Here is a 19,537-nt window from a genome sequence, read left to right as displayed (position 1 = left end):
TGTTTTTTTTTTTTTTTTGGTCCGGTTATGGGGCCTGACCTCTGGGCCTGGGCACTGTCCCTCAGCTCTTCCGCTCAAGGCTAGCACTCTACCACTTGAGCCACAGCGCCACTTCTGGCTTTTTTTTTGTGCCTATGCGGTGCTGAGGAATCGAACCCAGGGCCTCATGCATGCAAGGCAAGCACTCTACCACTGAGCCCTATGCCCTTGTTTTATGGATTCAGAAACTTAGGATTTAACCTTCTACTTCACTTCTAAAACCCAATTCTAATTATGTACTTAACTCTCCTGTTTTTTCCCCACAGGTATGTTGAATCTAAAAAGGACAGAGTCACAGTAGTCTTCAGCACAGTGTTTAAGGATGATGATGATGTGGTCATTGGAAAGGTGTTCATGCAGGTATGGAGCAGACATCTTGGGGGGGGGGGGCGCGGTGGGTAGTGGTATGGTGATTTTATGCCAGTGCACCAAAGTACACCTTAACCAGAAAAGAAAACCGTTTATTATAGGTACATGCCTATAATCCAGATGCTCAGGAAGCAGAACAGTCTTGAAAGTCTGAGGCCATTCTGGGCTAAGTACTTTGACCTGCTATCCAAAGGGAAAAAAAGAAAGGAAAAGAGAACCAGCAACTCTGTTGATATTGAAGATTTAATAACATTGAATGTTCTTTTCTTTTCTCTTTTTTTTTTTTTGTCGGTCATGAGGCTTGGACTCTGGGCCTGGGTGCTGTCCCTCAGCTCTTCAGCTCAAAGCAAATGCTCTAGCACTTGAGCCACAGCGCCACTTCTAGTTTTCTGGTGGTCTATTGGAGATAAAGAGTTTCACGGACTTTCCTGCCCGGACTGGCATTGAGCAGCAATCCTCAGATCTCAGTCTCCTGAGTAGCTAGGATTACAGGCTTGAGCCACCGGCACCTAGCTTGAGTGTTCTATTTTTACTTTGTGATTTTGAACTTTTTTGTAGTACCCAGGTTTGAACTCAGCCTTGTATCTGTTTAGCAGGCAATCTATACACCTCGTTCTGGTGCTCTCACCGGATAGAATGAAAAGACAATTTGGATGCTGTTAAACATTCTAGATTATAACTGAATATTGAGTATTCTTCCTACCATGAATTTGTTGGTGATTGGTTGTTTTTTATGTCAGACCTGGAGCTTGAACTCAAGACCTGAGTCCTGTCCCTGCACTTTATTGCTCAAGGCTAGTGATCTACTACTTTAGCCACAGCTCCACTTAGAGCTTTTTTTGGGATTGATTAATTGGCCATAAAAATGTCACAGAGGCCAGGTGCTGGTGGCTAACACCTGAAATTCTACCTGCCTTGGGCTGAGATCTGAGGATCAAGGTTCAAAGCCAGCCAGGAAAGTCCAGGAGATTCTTACCTCCAATTAACTACCAGAAGACCGGAAGTGCAGCTATGGCTCAAAATGGTAGAGTTCTAGCCTTGAGCAGAAGCTCAGGGACAGTGCCTAGGCCCTGAGTTCAAGCCCCAGAACTGGCCAAAAAAAAAAGTGTCACAGACTTTCCTGCCCAGGTTGGCTTTCAACCCCAGTCCTCATGTCTTAGTTTCCTGAGTAGCTAGGATTACAGGTGTGGGCCACCAGTGCCAGGGTACCATAAAGTTTTTGACCTAAAATGTAATCACATTTCCTAACATCTGGTTTTGCTCAGGTTTGTAGCAAGTTCTGTTCTTGGCTTGGATTAGTCCTAAGGTTTTTTCAGAATGATCTGTAGCAATTTTTTTTTTAATCAATCCTGGAGCTTGAACTCAGGCCTGGGCACTGTCCCTGAGCTTCTTTTGCTTAAGACTTGCACTCTACCATTTAAACCACAGTGCCACTTCCTGCCTTTTCTGTTTATGTGTTGCTGAGGAATCAAACCTTGGGTTTCATATATGCTAGGTAAAAGCACTCTATCACTAAGCCACATTCCCAGCCCCTATAGCAAATTTTGAAGTGGAAAATTATATTAGATGTATTTTTTGACCTGACAGGGGAAAGCCTGAGTTTGAGTCACCATAGAGTGACTAACAGCTAAGAAGAAGCTTAGCTGCTAGGAAGAGTAATATAGGACATTACTGTCAGGACATTTTGTCACTGCTTTTTTGGTACAATTGGGCTCAGCTCATACCCATTTTGACTGTGTCATCTTGTCTGTCAGCCAGTTCCTGGCTCTAGAACATGAGGGCTCCTTGGTCAGATGGTATACAGACTGGTTTCTTCTGAAATGAGTTAGCATTCAGTCTAGTACAGTGGTTAAATTTTTAGAAATTCATATTTTCATTCTGTTCCTTGGTACATTGATGAGATTTTTCTTTTCTTTTTTTGGGGGGGGGTATCCAGTCGTGGGGCCTGAACTCTGGGCCTGGGCACTGTCCCTCAGCTCTTCAGCTCAAGGCTAGCGCTCTACCACTTGAGCCACAGTGCCACTTCTGGATTTTTTCTTTTTGCTTATGTGGTGCTGAGGAATTGAACCCAGGGCCTCATGCATGCAAAGCAAGCGCTCTACCACTGAGCCACCTTCCCAGCCCCTTGATGAGATTTTTTTTCAATTCTGAAATAACATTTTGTCAGGTTTGGAAAATAGCCATGCCTACCATAGTAGGGGGATCGGTAGCCTTCTAAGTGACTTAGGGACATGTTCAAAATTATCTCCACAATTTGCTTCATCTCTAGTGCCTTTGTGTTTTGGCTGGTTAAACTATTTTGGGAATCCCTTTGCATAAAAATTGGAATGTCAACACTAGCATTTTGATAATACTGAATTTAGATATAAACATATACACAAACACACACAATTTGTTGGGTCCTAAAAGTAAAGCCTCTATAGACAGCCATTTCATCAACTTTTCCTGCAGAATTAACAGGGTAATTAATTCAATGCAGTAGCTCAGAAATTGGGCTAAATCCAAACTAAAAACTAATTTTAAAAGCTATGATTAGATTTGGCTGGATTTCTTAACAGTCTTGTTACATTGCATCCCAGGAAAACTCAACTTATTTTTTTACTTTAAACAGGTCTTAATCTTGAAGAGTTTATTGGAGATATGTTTGATAGAACAATTTATATCTTTTTTCTTTTTTCTTTTTCTTTTTTTTTTTTTTATCGGTCGTGGGGCTTGAACTCTGGGCCTGGGTGCTGTCCCTCAGCTCTTCAGCTCAAGGCGAGCGCTCTACCACTTGAGCTACAGCGCCACTTCCAGCTTTCTGGTGGTTTATTGGAGATAGGAGTCTCACGGTCTCTCCTGCCCGGGCTGGCGTTGAACCGCGATCCTCAGATCTCAGCCTCCTGAGTAGCTAGGATTACAGGCGTGAGCCACCAGCGCCCGGCTATATCTTTTTTCATGTGTAGCTAAACTTCACATCAAAGTCCATGTGGTGTGGTATAGGGCAGTTACTTTAAAGGAAAAGGAAAGCCTCTTACTAGTGTTCCATTTAGTGACTGTCCTGGTGCTCTGTAAGCTAAATGGTATCTAGGAATGTAAAAAGGTTGGGTTCAGGGTCTGGGAATGTGGCTTAGTGGGGTAGAGTGCTTGCCTAGCATGTATGAAGCCCCGGGTTGATTTCCCAGTACCACATAAACAGAAAAGGCCAGAAGTAATGCTGTGACTCAAGTGGCAGAGTGCTAGCCTTGAGCAAAAGAAGCTCAGGAACAGTGCCCAGGCCCTGAGTTCAGGCCCCAGAATTGGTGCCCCCCCCCCTCCCCCCCAAAAAAAAAAAAAATTTCATGGACTTGCTGGTTCAGATCTCAGCCTCCTTAGTTAGCTAGGATTGTTAGTTTAAGCCACCAGCACCCCTCACATGTTTGTTTTGAGATACATTTTCACTATGGGTTAGAAGAAAGAAAGAATGAATGCTTAGCACAGGAAGCTATAACTGATTTTCTAGTATGGTGCTGGGCACTGGTATATTATCTCTCTGGACATAACTACTAAGTACTAGAGAAAGCCTGATAGGCACTGGTATTTCCAACACTCATGCCATGAAAAGCAGTTGGACCAGCCAGCCCTTAGGCTCTGGAGATAGGAGTATAATCCATAAGAATTGTTGTGGACAACAGTCTCTCAGGCAGTTGTGAAGATGTTATTTTGAGGACCCTTTTTTGCCTATTTACATATGTAGGTATATATCTATAGTTGTTTGCTGAGCTGGAAACACTGGGTCTATCTGTAATCTAGGTAGATACTGCTAGCTTCTTCTCCATAGGACGCGTTGCCCTCCTACCAACAGTGGATAAGTACATACTGTCCTGAGTGTCAGACTTGGATTTCTGCTCTTCTGATAGTTTAAGAATGGTAACAGCACCCTCTTGTATAAAGTCAAACCATCTGTATTAAAGTCTATTTGTTTTTCTTTTCCTGTGACATGTCCATTTTCATTTTTTCACTGGATCATTGATCTCAGCTTTTTTATATACTAAGGAGATTAGCCCTTCATCTGTGATAAAAGTCACAATATGTTTTTCAGTTTGAATGTGTTTTGTAAGCTTTTTTTATCCATATGGAAATAAAGCCAACTATGTCTGGCTATTGGAGATGATGTTACAAAAGAGGATGTATGAGCAGCAGCAGCACATTTGTAGACTAAGGGCTATGTGGTAGTATTTTCTGGGTTCTAAACATGAGAGACCCTCAGTTTCATGCTTGTGCCATGTCTTAGAAGGCCCCACTCAAGAGAATTTGAATTGTCCTATTATTGGCATTGCTGGAAACTCCGTTCTTTGGGGTCTGCATTGAGAGAGGTCCTTTGTATTACTTGTCTATATAGGTATGTGGGGATTATGAGACCCTAATGTCTGGGATGAGAACATAGGAGGACTGGCCTGATTTTTACATCTGGAGAGGTCAAATTAAGAGTGACAGGTGATGAGCTCTTAAAAAGAATGCTGGTGTGCCAGGTGCTAGTTACTCATGCTTGTAAACGTAGCTACTCAGGAAGCTGAGATCTGAGAATCATTGGTTCAAAGCCAGCCTGGGCAGAAAAGTCACTGTGAAACTCTTACTTCCAATTAACCACCAAAAAACCCAGAAGTAGACGTATGGATCATATGGTGGAACACTATCCTTGAGCATAAAAGCTCAGGAACAGCACCCAGATACTAAGTTCAATCCCCAGGTTTGGCCTTTAAAAAAAAATTTTAAAAATTAGACTCTTGGTATACACGCCAACTTTATGAACATTAAGACAACTGTCTTTCTCTCTCTCTCTCTTCCTTCCTTCCTTCCTTCCTTCCTTCCTTCCTTCCTTCCTTCCTTTCTTTCTTTCTTTCTCTCTCTCTCTCTCTCTCTCTCTCTCTCTTTCTTTCTTTCTTTCTTTCTTTCTTTCTTTCGTCTTGGGTCTTGAAATCTGGGCCTAGGTGCTATCCCTGAGCTCTTCAGCTCAAGGTGAGTGCTCTACCACTTTGAGCCACAAGCCACTTCCCAGCTTCCTGGTGGTTAATTGGAGATAAGAGTCTTATAGGCTTTCCTGGCTGGGTGGCTTTGAACGGCGATCCTCAGATCTCAGCCTCCTGAGTAGCTAGGAATATGGGCATGAGCTACTGGCACCCAGCTTTTGTGGGGGGGGTTGGAGGGGGTGGGCTACTCCTGGAGCTTGAACTCAGGGCCTGGGCACTGTCCTTGAGCCTCTCTCTGCGCAAGGTTAGCTCCCTACACTTGAGCCACAGCGCCATTTCTGGCTTTTTATGTGTTACTGAGGAATTGAACCCAGGGTTTCATGCATGCTGGGCAAGCACTCTAATGCTAAGCCACATTCCCAGCCCCATAACACTTATTGCTTTAACTCCATTATCTTCTGCACCCTAGAATGGCATGGAATTGCCCTAGTTTTTAAGGGTTTTTTGGTTTGTTTTTGTTTTGCTTTTTTTTAGCTTTTAAATTTAAAAAAATTTTTTTGTTATTATAAAGGTGATGTACAGAGTTTGTGTGCTTTTTGATGCTAGGACTTGAACTCAGATTGAGAGCACTGTCCCTTAGCTTTTTTCACTTAACTTTGGAACTCTATCACTTGAGCCACAGATGTACTTCCAGTTTTTGGTGGTTAGTTAGAGATAATAGTCTCATGGACTTTGCTGCATGGGCTGGCTTTGAACCACAAAACTCAGAGATCTCAGGCATCTGAATAGGTAGTATTACAGGCATGAACCTAAGGTGCACTGATAGCAGCCAGCACTTGTAATTATTTTTAACCATCTGCTGGTCCAGAGGGCTACAAGGTCACAGCACATAGTACAAACCCATAACAGAAGTTGCTGCTCGTGCTACATCAGCTTTTGTTTTATCTCCGCAGGAGTTCAAAGAAGGACGCAGAGCCAGTCACACAGCCCCCCAGGTCCTTTTTAGCCACAGGGAACCTCCTCTGGAGCTGAAAGACACAGATGCTGCTGTGGGCGACAACATTGGCTACATCACCTTTGGTGAGCTGGGTGCAGTTGCCATACCAACATAAAGAGTTCACAAAGGCAGAATGGCAAAATCAGGGCCTTCTTGGTTAACATGTTTAGTGGATAAAGGCAGCTCTGCCATCTTTTTCCTGTTGTCACTGCTGTGACCATAGAAGGATTATCACAGGGTATAGATTACAGAGTAAGCCAGGTGCTATTTTGGCACAGTAGTCATTTCCTTTTTCTTCTTTCTGCTTTTCTTAAGTCTTAAGGGGAGGAAAGTAGCTTCTGATGTCAGTAGAGTATGGCCATGGCATTAATGCGCTAAGCAGATGGATGGAGTTCTGTCATTTGGTATACTGGTGGGGTAGGGATTGCTTCTTCAGTCTAGGTCAGCCATGATTTGCAATTCTCTCCTTTCTTTTTTTTTTTTTTGGTGGGGGGGAGTGGTCCGGTCGTGGGGCCTGAACTCTGGGCCTGGGCGCTGTCCCTCAGCTCTTCAGCTCAAGGCTAGAGCTCTACCCACTTGAGCCACAGTGCCACTTCCAGCTTCTTTCTTTTTGCTTATATGGTGCTGAGGAATTGAACCCACGGCCTCATGCATGCAAGGCAAGCGCTCTACCACTGAACCACCTTCCCAGCCCCCAATTCTCTCCTTCTTCAGTTACATCAGCCTTGTAAGCTGGCAGATCATGAGAACTGACAGCTCATTCCTACCCCAAACCTAATGCCACTAAAATGGTTTCTTTTGTGAGGTCTTATCTTTGAACTGATGATGTACCTCCTTTTGGATGATGAGTGAAATGACATAATTTTTTTTAAATAAAATTTCCTACCCTTGAAGTTGAAGTGCCTCTCATGGCACAATTTACTTGACAACATTTCTTTTTTTGTTGTTGTTGTTGGTTGGTTGGGGGCTTGAACTCTGGGCCTGGGTGCTGTCCCTCAGCTCTTCAGATCAAGAATAGCGCTCTAGGGCTGGGAAGGTGGCTCAGTGGTAGGGCGCTTGTCTTGAATGCATGAGGCCCTGGGTTCGATTCCTCAGCACCACATAAGCAAAAAGAAAAAAGCTGGAAGTGGCACTGTGGCTCAAGGGGTAGAGTGCTAGCCTTGAGCTAAAGAGCTGAGGGATAGCGCCCAGGCCCAGAGTTCAGGCCCCATAACCGGACCCAAGAAAAAAAAAAAAAAAGAATAGCACTCTACCACTTGAGCCACAGCACCTCTTCCAGTTTTCTGGTGGTTTATTGGAGATGAGAGTCTCACGGTCTTTCCTGCATGGACTGGCTTTGAACCTTGATCCTCAAATCTCAGCCTCCTGAGTAGTTAGGATTACAGGCGTGAGCCACTGGCACCCAGCTTGCATTTCTTCCTTTATTATACACAAAATCATGGTAAACCTACAGTTACATGCATCATAGCTTGTTTAAAATATAGTTTTCCTATACTAATGTTCTATTTAGCCAGGACAAACTAACATAGGAGTCCCACCTTTTCTTTTTTTTCTTCTTTTTTTTTGGGGGGGGGCGTCTGGTTGTGGGGCCTGAACTCTGGGCCTGGGCACTGTCCCTTAGCTCTTCAGCTCAAGGCTAGCACTCTACCACTTGAGCCACAGCGCCACTTCTGGCTTTTTTTCCCCTGCTTATGTGGTGCTGAGGAATCGAACCCAGGGCCTCATGCATGCAAGGCAAGCGCTCTTCCACTGAACCAACTTCCCAGCCCTTCCACCTTTTCTTATTCCTTTTCATTTTAATGAAACCTCATAGAACTCAGTGTCTGATCAGTGAGTAGAATAAGTATAGACAATAAACAAAGAACCCAAGAGAAAGGGAGGATGCAGGTCTGTTGGTGATCAGATTGGCCTGTCTAAAGGGTTCTAGTCCTTACAACCTAGTGTCAGTTTTTCGCAGCAAGCATCTTGGGTATTCAATGGAATGTAGTTTCTCTGAAGGCTTACTCTATACAATAGAGCATCAAGGACCCAAGGCAAGCAGCTTTGTCTCATTTCTTAAGGTTACAGGATTTGCCCAGCTGCAAAGGTGACACTAGTAGGGGCATGACAGAATAGATGACAGCTTGCACAACTACAAATCCAGGCCTGGACCAATTAATTGCTCAGGGTCATGCTGTTTTTCTACCATGAGCTCTCTGGTACCACCCCTGACCATGCTCTTTACTCCCTCCTTGTCTCAAAGACAAAACCCTGTCAAAGTTTAAGGAATGGCAAAACAAGAGGATTAGCCTGTATGAAGAGGGAAGGGGCCTTAATGGTGGCTGCTGTTCTAGCTCTCCTGATGCCTTTTTTCTCCACCCTTAGTGCTGTTCCCTCGCCACACCAATGCCACTGCTCGAGACAATACCATCAACCTGATCCACACGTTCCGGGACTACCTGCACTACCACATCAAGTGCTCCAAGGTGAGGGGCCTACCCACTTCTCAAGAATCAGCTGATGGGCAGGAGTGTAGTTCAATGATAGAACATTCACTTCACATACTTAAGGCCTTCAATTCAGTTCTCTGTACTACCAGAGAAAGATAGCACAGTCATCTTTTTCCTCTTCCAGCTTCCCTTATGTGGTAGCTTGGGTCCATCTCCACAATATATTCCTAAGCTTTCCTAGTGGCTTTTCCTAATGAAAGCAAAGTTGTCTTCTAGACCATGATGGCTTTGTTTGCTTCCAGGCCTATATTCACACACGTATGCGGGCAAAAACATCAGATTTCCTCAAGGTGCTCAACCGTGCACGCCCAGATGCTGAGAAAAAAGAAATGAAAACAATCACGTGAGTAGGCCACTTTCTCCTTCCTAATTTCAGCAAGAAGTAGGTGGTGAGGACCTGGTATCCTGGCCCTCTAAGTGTCTGGGCAGTGCCCTGGGTGAGGCCAGCAGGGTTGGAATTCCTTTGCATCTTTGTAAGCGATAATAATGTCAGCTAGGAGAAACAAACTATTTTTGGGGGGGGGGGGGGGGGCCCGGTCATGGGCCTGAACTCTGGGCCTGGGCGCTGTCCCTCAGCTCTTCAGCTCAACGCTAGCACTCTACCACTTGAGCCATAGCGCCACTTCCGGTTTTTTGTTTTTGTTTTTCTGGTTATGTGGTGCTGAGGAATCAAATCTAGGGCCTCATGTATGCAAGGCAAGCACTCTACCACTGAGTCACCTTCCCAGCCCTGTCTTTTTTTTTTTTTTTTTTAAATCAAGTAGTTATACTCTTTGGTTTTGAATTGAAAAGTCATTCTTGTCCTTCCGTTGTTCCTGGAGAAATAGAGAAAAATCACTTAAAGACATTTAGTTATGTTTGGACCTGGAACCACTCTCAAAGTGTTCTCTCTTGTGCTGTGCTTCTCATCAGGAAAATGGCATGGAGAGAAAAACTGCCTTTGTCAGGAATGGAAACTATGAGCAGAACTGTAAGCAGTGTGGCTCAGTATGGAGAAGAGACCTAGTCTTTGGTAGACTTCAAGCTCCTATCCCTGTCATGTAAAGCCCCTTCTACCAAGTTAGTTTCTGCTGCCATTTGAAAGGATGAGAGGTGTCTCATGTTGATGGTGAGAGTTTTCGATCATAGGAACATCAGGCAGCTATACAAAACAGCGGAAGCTCATCCCTGACTTTCAGTAGAGGCCCTTCTATTATTAGTTCTATGCTGTCATCCAGAGCCTAAGGACTAGTGTTTAGCTGTGTCAAGTGGCAGCTATATAGGATATCTGAAAACAGCAGGATATCCACAAATATGGTACAAGCAGAGCTGTGCCCAGGATTCATGTGTTCTGGTCACCTTTCACAACCTTGCTTCCACCCTACCATCTGCAGTTTCCTTTCCCTGCTCACTCATCACAGGAATGCTTTTCTCACTACTTTGGTGACCTCAAGTGTGAGGCAGCTGATTTCATGCGATTTTCAAGGCCCATGATCAGGATGGGCAGTTGAGTAGTGGCCAGGAGAACTGGTAGCTAGGTACAGCCAAAAGGAAGCTTGCCCTAGTCTACCATCAAAGCAGAGAAGCCAGCCAGGTGCTAGTGGCTCACGCCTACCTACTCAGGAAGCTGAAGGATCATGGTTCATAGACAACCTGGGCAAGAAAATCTGTGAGATTCTTTTTTTGTTTTTTTTAGGTCCAGTCATGGGGCCTGAACTCTGGGCCTGGGTGCTGTCCCTCAGCTCTTCAGCTCAAGGCTAGTGCTCTACCACTTGAGCCACAGCACCACTTCCAGTTTTTTTTTTCTTTTTTGCTTATGTGGTGCTGGGGAATCAAACCCAGGGCCTCATGCATTCAAGGCAAGCACTCTACCACTGAGCCACCTTCCCAGCCCTGAGATTCTTATCTCCAATTAACCACCAGAAAACCAGAAGTAGTGCTGTGGCTTAAGTGGTAGAGCCCTCACCTTGAGCTGTAGAGCTCAGGGACAGCACCTAGGCCCAGAGTTCAAGCCCCATGACCGACAAAAAAGTAGAGAAGCCAGGTGGCCCCTGCCTATTGGACCTATCTGCTTGTGAGACTGGAGTTCAAGATCAGCCTCAACAACATTAGTGAGACTCTTTCAAAAACAAACAAAAAACATAAAACCAAAGTTGGGCACCAGTGATTCACACCTTATCCTGGTATTGGGGAGTCTGAAAACAGAAGGATGACAGTTCAAAGCCAGCCTGGGAAATAAAGTTCACAAAATTCTCAACTCATAGCTGAGTATGTACCTGTCATTCCAAGCTGCTTAGAAACCTGAATTGGAAGGATCAAGGTAGCAGGCCATCTCCAGCAAGAAAGTCTATGATAGTCAATCTCCATGAAAAGAAAGTTGGAGGGGCTGGGAAGGTGGTTCAGTGGTAGAGCGCTTGCCTTGCATGCATGAGGCCCTGGGTTCGATTCCTCAGCACCACATAAGCAAAAAGCTGGAAGTGGGCTGTGGCTCAAGTGGTAGAGCTGAGGGACAGCGTCCAGGCCCAGAGTTCAGGCCCCACAACCGGACCCGGAAAAGAGGGAGGAAAATGGCTGTACCTTACCCCAGAAACGGGGTCATGTTACTGATAATGGGTAGGGGTTACTGTGAGCAGAAGCCAGGCCCCCCACAGGAGGGGAGGGCTTCTGAGCAGGAGGAAACTACAGTTGTAAACAGGTGAAATAAGGTGGAGGGCCTGCTGTGAGAAGTGGGGCCCTGGGTCTGAAGTTGAGAGGCTGCTACCCCTCAAGATTCCACTTTTCACCTCAGGAGAAAGGCAGTCAACTGCTGCTTGCTTGGGAAGAAAAAAACAAAGAGCCCTTTTCTTTGCTTTCTATTCCCATAGTTCTCAGTTGTTTTTTCAGGCTGTTTTGCACAGTACCCTTAGGCACCTGCCATAGGCTCTGTCCTTGGGAACCATAGCCCCTTCAGAGGAAATAATGGGCACAGCAGATTCCCACTGCTCTGGATCCCAGACCCAGGCAAGTGTTCTGTAAGCCAGAGTGAGTTACCATATGACACCAGAAGTCTTTTACCCTGAAAGTTAGTTGTTTTTGTTTTTTGCCAGTCTTGGGGCTTTGAACTCGGGCCTGGATGTTGTCCCTGAGCTTTTTCCATTCAAGGCTAGCAGCACTCTGCCACTTGAGCCACAACTCCACTTCCAGCTTTTTTAGTATGTAAGAGTCTTGGAGTTAAGAATCTCACAGACTTTCTTGCCTGGGCTGGCTTCAAACTGTGATCTCACATCTCAGTCCCTTGAACAGCTAGGATTACAGGTATGAGCCACCAGTGCCTGGCCACCCTGGAAGTTGTAAAGATTGCTTTAAGTGTCCTTCTTTAAGGAAGAGGGAGGACTAAGGAACTGCTATCTAAACAGGATTGAGGGGCTGGGAAGGTGGCTCAGTGGTAGAGCGCTTGCCTTGCATGCATGAGGCCCTGGGTTCGATTCCTCAGCACCACATAAGCAAAAAGAAAGAAAAAAGCTGGAAGTGGTGCTGTGGCTCAAGTGGTAGAGCACTAGCCCTGAGCTGAAGAGCTGAGGGATAGCGCCCAGGCCCAGAGTTCAGGCCCCACGACCAGACCACCCAAAAAATAAAAATAAACAGGGTTGGCTGGATAGGAGAGGCTTGAGCTGTGACTAATTAAGTAGCTGAAATTTAGGTTTCATCAGGGTCATCTAGAAATTATGAGCAATGTATTGCCAATAATTTAAAGGTACATTTAATGTCCTTATGGCTTAGAAAGGATGTTAGCTGGCATCTGGAAGTACAAAATAGGAGGCATGGTAAAACCAGTCTTAAAGGTTGGATCTTGGCTGTGCCTTGTGGTCGCAGTAGCTCTGCCTGGGGAATCTCTCTTTTCCTCTGCTTGGTGTCCATTTGGTATCCCACCAAATGGAGTGTGGGTTGGAAGGAAAGCACAGCTGAAACCAATCTTCACTCTTCTCTGTTTTTGAAGGGGGAAGACGTTTTCATCCCGCTAACTCTTGGGAACAGAGGAGGCAGTGCTGGCAACCGAAGGCTGGGCCGCTTGCTACTGGATAATCGGAGCCCTTCATGTTGCACCTCTCCAGGTTCTTAAGGGAGTCTCCATTTGGGTTCCATTTTGTACGCGTTTGGAAAATAATCTGCAGAAACGAGCTGTGCTTGCAAGGACTTCATAGTTCCCAAGAGTTAAAAAAAAAAAAAAAGAATTCCACTTGATCAACTTAATTCCTTTTCTTTTATCCTCCCTCCCTTGTTCCCCTTCCCTCCCACCCTCTTTTCTGAGCTGTTTTGCTTTGCAATATGTTACTGGTAATGAGTTGCAAGATAATGCAATCTTGTTTTCTTCTAAATATTTGAGTTCAAAACTCCTGTATCTAAAGAAATACGGTTGGGGTCATTAATAAAGAAAATCTTTCTATCTTAAATGAGAATCTGTTGGGTTCTAGACTGAATTTAAAAGAAAAGGGTAGACTTGCAGTGCCCTTGAATCTCCAGGCCTGAGCTGGACAGGCCATAGGTTCAAGAGCCCATGTGGTCTGGATCCTCACCCCCTTAGAGGAAAGAACATCCAGTTAGGGAGCTGTATGCTTGTTTGTTTTCTTTTTCCCTTTCTCTTTCCCCTCCCTCTCGTTTTCCTTGCCCTTTTCCCTTTGTTTTTTCTTTCAGCAGGGTTTCACTATGTAGCTCAGGCTGGCCTTGAATACTCAACCTTCCTGCCTCAGCACCCCCCCCCCCCCCCCCCATGTGCTGGTGTTGCAGATGTGGGTCACCATATATCCAGTACACAGGCTATAAACTTGAACATGCTTCCCATAAAGCTCGGTTGTGGAGACTTAAAGCCTGTCTTCAGTGGCCAGGAAACTCCCTGATGGTGACAGGCAAATTAAAGTGTTTATGGCTTTCTTTTATTATGAATAATATATGGCATTTCCAAAACTGTGTTCCATGGTGTGTGTGGTTTTGCAGGACATTGATTGCTATTTGGGTGTGGATCTAATGCAGACTAACTGGCCACAGACCTTACACAGCATCCCCAAAGCTTACTGCACATAGCTCACTGTGGGAGATGCCAGCCTAACGGATAGTAAGGAGCCTAGCTGAACACCCTGTCCCCTAGCAGGACACTGACTGATCCCCTAAAATAAAACTAGTAGAATAGTATATGGAAAATTTTAGGAGCTACTTGATCTGAAGCTTGTCCTGATGTTATATGCTTTCTTGCTTTCCTGTTTTGTTACTAACACCAGCTAATTTTTTTTTAAAAATTTATTATAATAAGGGTGATAGGGCTGTGAAGGTGGCTCAGTGGTAGAGCACTTGCCTTGCATGCTCGAGGCCCTGGGTTCGATTCCTCAGCACCACATAAGAAAAAAGCCAGAAGTGGTGCTGTGGCTCAAGTTGGTAGAGTGCTACCCTTGAGCTGAAGAGCTGAGGGACAGCGCACAGGCCCAGAGTTCAGGCCCCACGACCGGACCCAAAAAAAAAAGGGTGATATACAGAGAGATTAAGGTTACAGTTACCAAAGTCAAGGGCTGGGAATGTGGCTTAGTGGTAGAGTGCCTCCCTAGAATGCATAAAGCCCTGGGTTTGATTTCTCAGTACCACACACACAGAAAAAGCTGGAAGTAGCACTGTGGCTCAAGTGGTAGAGTACTAGCTTTGAGCCAAAGAAGCTCAGGGACAGTGCCCAGGCCCTGAGTTCAAGCCCCAGGACTGACTGGCCAAAAAATTTTTTTTTACCAAAGTCAGGTAATAAGCTCTTTTTTTTTTTTTGGCAGGGGGGTAGGGGACATAGTCACCCTTCCCTCACTCGCACTCTCTCAGTAATTATGTGTGTTGTTTGTGCCAGGGTTTGAACTCAGCTTCATGCCCTCTTGCTTGACTCTTGGTAATAGCTGGCACTACCAGTTGCCATACCTCCACTTGGCATATTCCTAAACTGTGAGCTTTGAGAGTAACTATGGATTTTCATATTCAGTTAACAGAAATACTCTTGTTCTGGTGAAAAGGGTAGGGACATGGTGAATGACTACAGTACAATATCGAATTTTTTTGCTTTTGTGATACTGAACCTCAGGACCTCCTTGCTAGTCTGGCATTCTACTACTTGAGCCATGTCTCCAGCCCTGTTTTTTGCTGATTTCTTTGGGGATAGAGTTTCACTTCTTTCCTGAGCTTGGTGAGGTTGGGCCTGAGCTTCATTCTGCCTCATTATAGGCTTCCCATAGTTACTGGGATCATAGACACAGATCACTATGTCCAGCTTTCCTTCATAGTTGTCTTGTGTATTTTTTTATTTTTTTTTTTTTGGTTCGGTTGTGGGACTTGAACTCTATACCTGGGTGCCGTCCCTGAGCTCTTCAGCTCAAGCTAACGCTCTACTGCTTGAGCCACAGGGCCACTTCTGGCTTTTTGTGTTTATGTGGTGCTGAGGAAACAAACCCAGGGCCTCATGTATACGGGGCAAGCACTCTACCGCTGAGCCACCTTCCCAGCCCATCTTTTGTATTCTTCTGCTTGGACTGGCCTAGAACATGTTCTTCCCAATCTCAGACTCCCACAAAGCTTAGAATGAGAAGCAGTCTGTGTTGTATCTGTGTGTGTGTGTGCGCGCACACGCGCTGATTCTGGGGCTTGAACTCAGAGCCTGGACACTGTCCCAGAGCTCCTTTTGCTGAAGGGTAGCACTCTACCACGTGAGACACAGCACCTTCTGGCTTCCGGCTTTTTCTGTCTATGTGGTACTGAGGAATCAACTAGGGCTTCATGCATGCTAGGCAAGCACTCTTACCACTAAGCCTCATTCCTAGCCCTTGGCACTTTTTTTAAAAACTGGAATCCTATAGACTGGAGCAGTCTGCATCACACCTAGTGTTTTTCAGAGATGTGATTTTTTTTTTTTAGCGTGAACACCAGGATGGGATGAAAAAACAGACTTGATCAGTCAAGTTTGAAAGCCCTAGGTTGGGGTGGTTTCAGTCATCAGACTTCTTTTTTTGTGTTAGTCCTATGCCTTCAACTCAGGGCCTGGGTGTTGTCATGGAGCTTTTTGTATTCAAGACTAGCGCTCCACCACGTAAGCCACAGCTCCTCTTCCAGGTTTTTGGTGATTAACTGGAGATCAGAGTCCCCCGGACTATCCTGTCTAGGCTGATTTCAAACCACGATCCTCAGCTCTCAGCCTCCTGAGTATCTAGGACTATATGCATGGGCCACCAGTACCCAGCCAGACTTCATTTTATTTCAGTGAAATGGGCTTGTGTGAAGGTCATCCGTTTCCCTGGCCACCTAGATCAGCAAGTGAAAATGGGGCCAAATAGAAAGTGTTGAGAGATGACTTGTAATCTGGGCCTCATGAGTTACTTATGGAAGTCTGGGATGGCAGCTTATGCTGACTTTGCACTTCACCCCTTGTTAGGTTGGAACCCTTGTGCTGTCTTACCAGTAGTGGGAGTCCAAGTTCTGACTTGGCAAAACCAAATGGTTTGAAATTAGGAAGTTTAGAGGAAAACAAAAGGCCATTGACTTTTTTCTGCTTATGTGGGGCTGAGGAATCAAACCCAGAACCTCATGCATGCAAGGCAAGCACTCTTTACCACTGAGCCACCTTCCCAGCCGCCCATTAACTTTTATAGTAGTAAGCCCTAGGAAGCATTGTCAGCATCAAATATCCATGAAGCGTGATTTATCTAGAGTTACTCTTCTCACCTGAATCCAAGGCACATTGACTTCCATGGGGCTCTGGTTTCAGGAAACTCCTCCGTGAGCAGAAGTGCCTGCTGACTCCAGCGAAGACTTAAAAGGGACAGGAGGACAGAGGGGCAGGTATTCAGAGAAGCATGAGCTGGAAAAATGACTCAGTCTCCATTACTGTTTGGCTCCCTTGCCCCAAAGTCATCTGTACCTGGGAGATGGAAATGCCTTTGAGTTTGACCTGTGCAGATAGGTTTTAGAAGTTGGGTGCCGGTGGCTCATACCTGTAATCCTAGTTACTCAGGAGGCTGAGATCTGAGAATTGCAGTTCAAAGTCAGCCTGGGCAGGAAAGTCTGAAACTCTTTATCTCCAATAAAAGGTACTCAGAAAAAGCTGGAAGTGGTGCTATGGCTCAAGTAGTAAAGCACTAGCCTTGAGCACAGAGAGGCACAGGGACAGGCCCTGAAGTTCAAGCACCCAGACTGGTAGGGAAAAACAAAATTTGAAAGGGACCGGTTTGGATATAGTTCTGCTGGCTAAAAGTTCCATGACAAAAGGTTGTTTTTTCTGAGACAAAAGCTTCTTTTGTAGTTGGACATACTACATATCCCACAAGTTGTTAAAGGAAGAGAATAGATAAGATGCTGCCACAGCATAAACAGACAGAAGAGTTTTAATTATTTACTCACTTATTGTGGCTCTAGAGGTAGAACCCAATAGCTCATGCGTTATCTCCAGTTAACTAGCAAGAATCTGCAAGTGGAGGTGTAGGATTCCTTGAGCAACAAAAGCAAAGTGAGAATGTAAGGTCCAGAAGCAGCAGGAGTGAATGAGTGACTGAATCTTAGTTCCCTTTACGCTCAAGGGGACCCGAAGTGACAGACTAGAAAAGAAATGTGTCATTTAAAGCAAGCCTTCTGTCTTGGGGTTTTTCAGCTCTTCCCCCGGGGAAGATGTTGCTAGAAAGGGCAGGAATCCCCAGCTCTGGATGAGGTGTGGCGTCTGTACAAGCTAACAGGAGTTTACCAGGAAATGAGATTACAACAGGAAGGGGAAAGGGTGTTGAAACCAGGAAAAGCAACACCCCTTGCTGCTGTGACATCAGGGAGCTTGAAATATGGTCACATCAGTCAGGTGCCCATCCTGACCTAGTAACTCAGGCCTAATCAGATAGCCTGTGTTGGCTTTGATGGAGTTCAAATACTACTACCCACTTCTGGGGATTACTGCCATTTCTGTACCTCTAAGGTAATGACTGACCTAGACAGCCATCTGTTGGGATGGAGAGGGGGAGGGGGAGGGTTGCCTCACACAAACTATGCAAGTGCTCTACCATTGCGCTACCACAGTGCAATCCGGCCATGTAGACCTCACAAGAGAAGGGTTTCTTTTGCCCGGATCCTGGCCAATCTCAGTTATAGGATCTGAAATATTCGTCTAGCTTAGAAGAGTAGAGTGTTGAGCACTTGTAATCCCAGCATTCTGGAGGTGGTGAGTTCTAGGCTAGCTTGGGCTACCTGGCAAAATCCTGTCTAAAACCTGTTGAGCAGCAACAGAGGAAAGCCACCCAGGGTCTAGGAAGCTTCATCCCAGGATTGCCTCCCTGGTCCGGAGTCAGTGAGTACCACACCTGCCCACCCTGGCACAGAGAAAATGCATAAGTGAATGGCAATGGATCAAGGAAGCCCAGGAAGATTCTGGACCAGAGTTTGGACTGGGCACCCAACAAATGTTCTCCAGGAAGACAGCAGGTCAGAGCACGGCTAGACGGATGGGTCATCTGAAAGCTTGGACCAGACCACAGTCCTATGGGCTGAAGGAAGAAGCCAGGAATGATGAGTCAGTTCCAGACCTAACAGACTCATAGAAAAACCAGACATACTGGTAAGGAAGAAGGGGCTGAAAAGGGGACAGAACCCAGGCTCCCCAGCCCCCCACCCGCCTTCACAGGTCAGGCCACACAGTGTTTAGACAGAAGTGAAGAAGAAACACAGACATCCTGGCTGCCTCGGGGAAGAGGCCAGGACTGGAAACAGGGCCATCTGTTTATTCTTGGCAGTCCATTATCCGAGAGGCCCCATACCACTTTGTCCAGACCCCAGGCTGAACTCTTCCAGAGCCTCTGACTTCTGCCCCACCAGATAGTGTGAGTCTGGAGGCTGTGTGTTAGCTTGCTGGAGGGTGGGTTAAAGGCTGGCTGCTCTCCTCTTCCTGCTTTCTATCCCAACTAAAGCCTGCCTCCCCAGGACCCTAAGGATGGTATGGGGCTGACTGCCCGAGTCCTGAGCCCACCAGCCCTTTTAGCAAATCCCAAGAGCCTATGCTCTTTTTTTTTCTTCTTCTTTAATCATGGGCTTGAACTCAGTGTTTGGGCACTGTCCCTGAGCTTTTTTGCTCAAGGCTAGCACTCTACCAGTTTGAGCCACAGCTCCACTTCCAGTTTTCTGGTGGTTAACTGGAATAAGAGCTGACTTTCCTGCCCAGGCTGGCTTTGAACTGTGATCCTCAGATCTGTCTCCTGAGTAACTAGGATGACAGGTGTGAGCCACCAGTACCTGGCCTCTTGCTGCCTTTGAGGAGGGTGTTTTTCATATTTCAACTCCAGCTACCCCTAATCCCCCCAAACCTGAGGCTTGAACTCAAGGCCCGGGTGCTGTCCCTGAGCTTTTGTGCTCAAGACTAGTGCAGTTCCTGCCTGGAACTACAACCCTCATATCTCAACCTCCTGAGGAGGATTAGCACCTGGCTTTCACTTCCAGCTTTCTTGATTCAGCTTCTATCTGTTTTTTTCCTTACCCACCCAAAGCTGCCCTTGGGCTCCCCTGCCTGGAACTTGCCCCTCTTTTCCCTGTACCTAGCTTCCTCAGTTTCCCTGTGGAGAAGTGACATTTCCCTTCTCATAGAATGACTCTCAACAGAGTTTTTGCTTCCTGGAAAGGTACATAAAGAGGCAGAATCCCCAATGATGATAATAGCTGTCATGCTGGGTACAGTGACGTGCCTCTAATCCTAGCTACTCTAGGCTAAGATGAGGATC

At 45.8% G+C, this 19,537-nt stretch overlaps 1 protein-coding gene across 3 annotated transcripts in view; it reads left to right on the top strand.

The window, feature by feature from the left end:
• Positions 1–13,231, top strand: part of Arpc2 (actin related protein 2/3 complex subunit 2) — a 41,497-nt gene extending 28,266 nt beyond the window's left edge. For all 3 annotated transcript variants that reach the window (XM_042679090.1, XM_042679091.1, XM_042679092.1), the window contains exons 7-11: positions 306–399; positions 6,290–6,416; positions 8,698–8,798; positions 9,065–9,165; positions 12,778–13,231. In XM_042679090.1, coding sequence (XP_042535024.1) covers positions 306–399; positions 6,290–6,416; positions 8,698–8,798; positions 9,065–9,165; positions 12,778–12,802 — 448 coding nt within the window. In that variant the 3' untranslated portion in view covers positions 12,803–13,231. The remainder of the gene's footprint in view (positions 1–305; positions 400–6,289; positions 6,417–8,697; positions 8,799–9,064; positions 9,166–12,777) is intronic.
• Positions 13,232–19,537: the final 6,306 nt, after the last annotated feature.

The sequence above is a fragment of the Dipodomys spectabilis genome, unplaced genomic scaffold, assembly GCF_019054845.1.
Source record: "Dipodomys spectabilis isolate Male_0828 unplaced genomic scaffold, ASM1905484v1 ptg000051l, whole genome shotgun sequence".
NCBI lineage: Eukaryota > Metazoa > Chordata > Mammalia > Rodentia > Heteromyidae > Dipodomys > Dipodomys spectabilis.
Note: the sequence above shows the minus strand (reverse complement) of the source record. Positions and strands in the feature narration are given on the sequence as shown.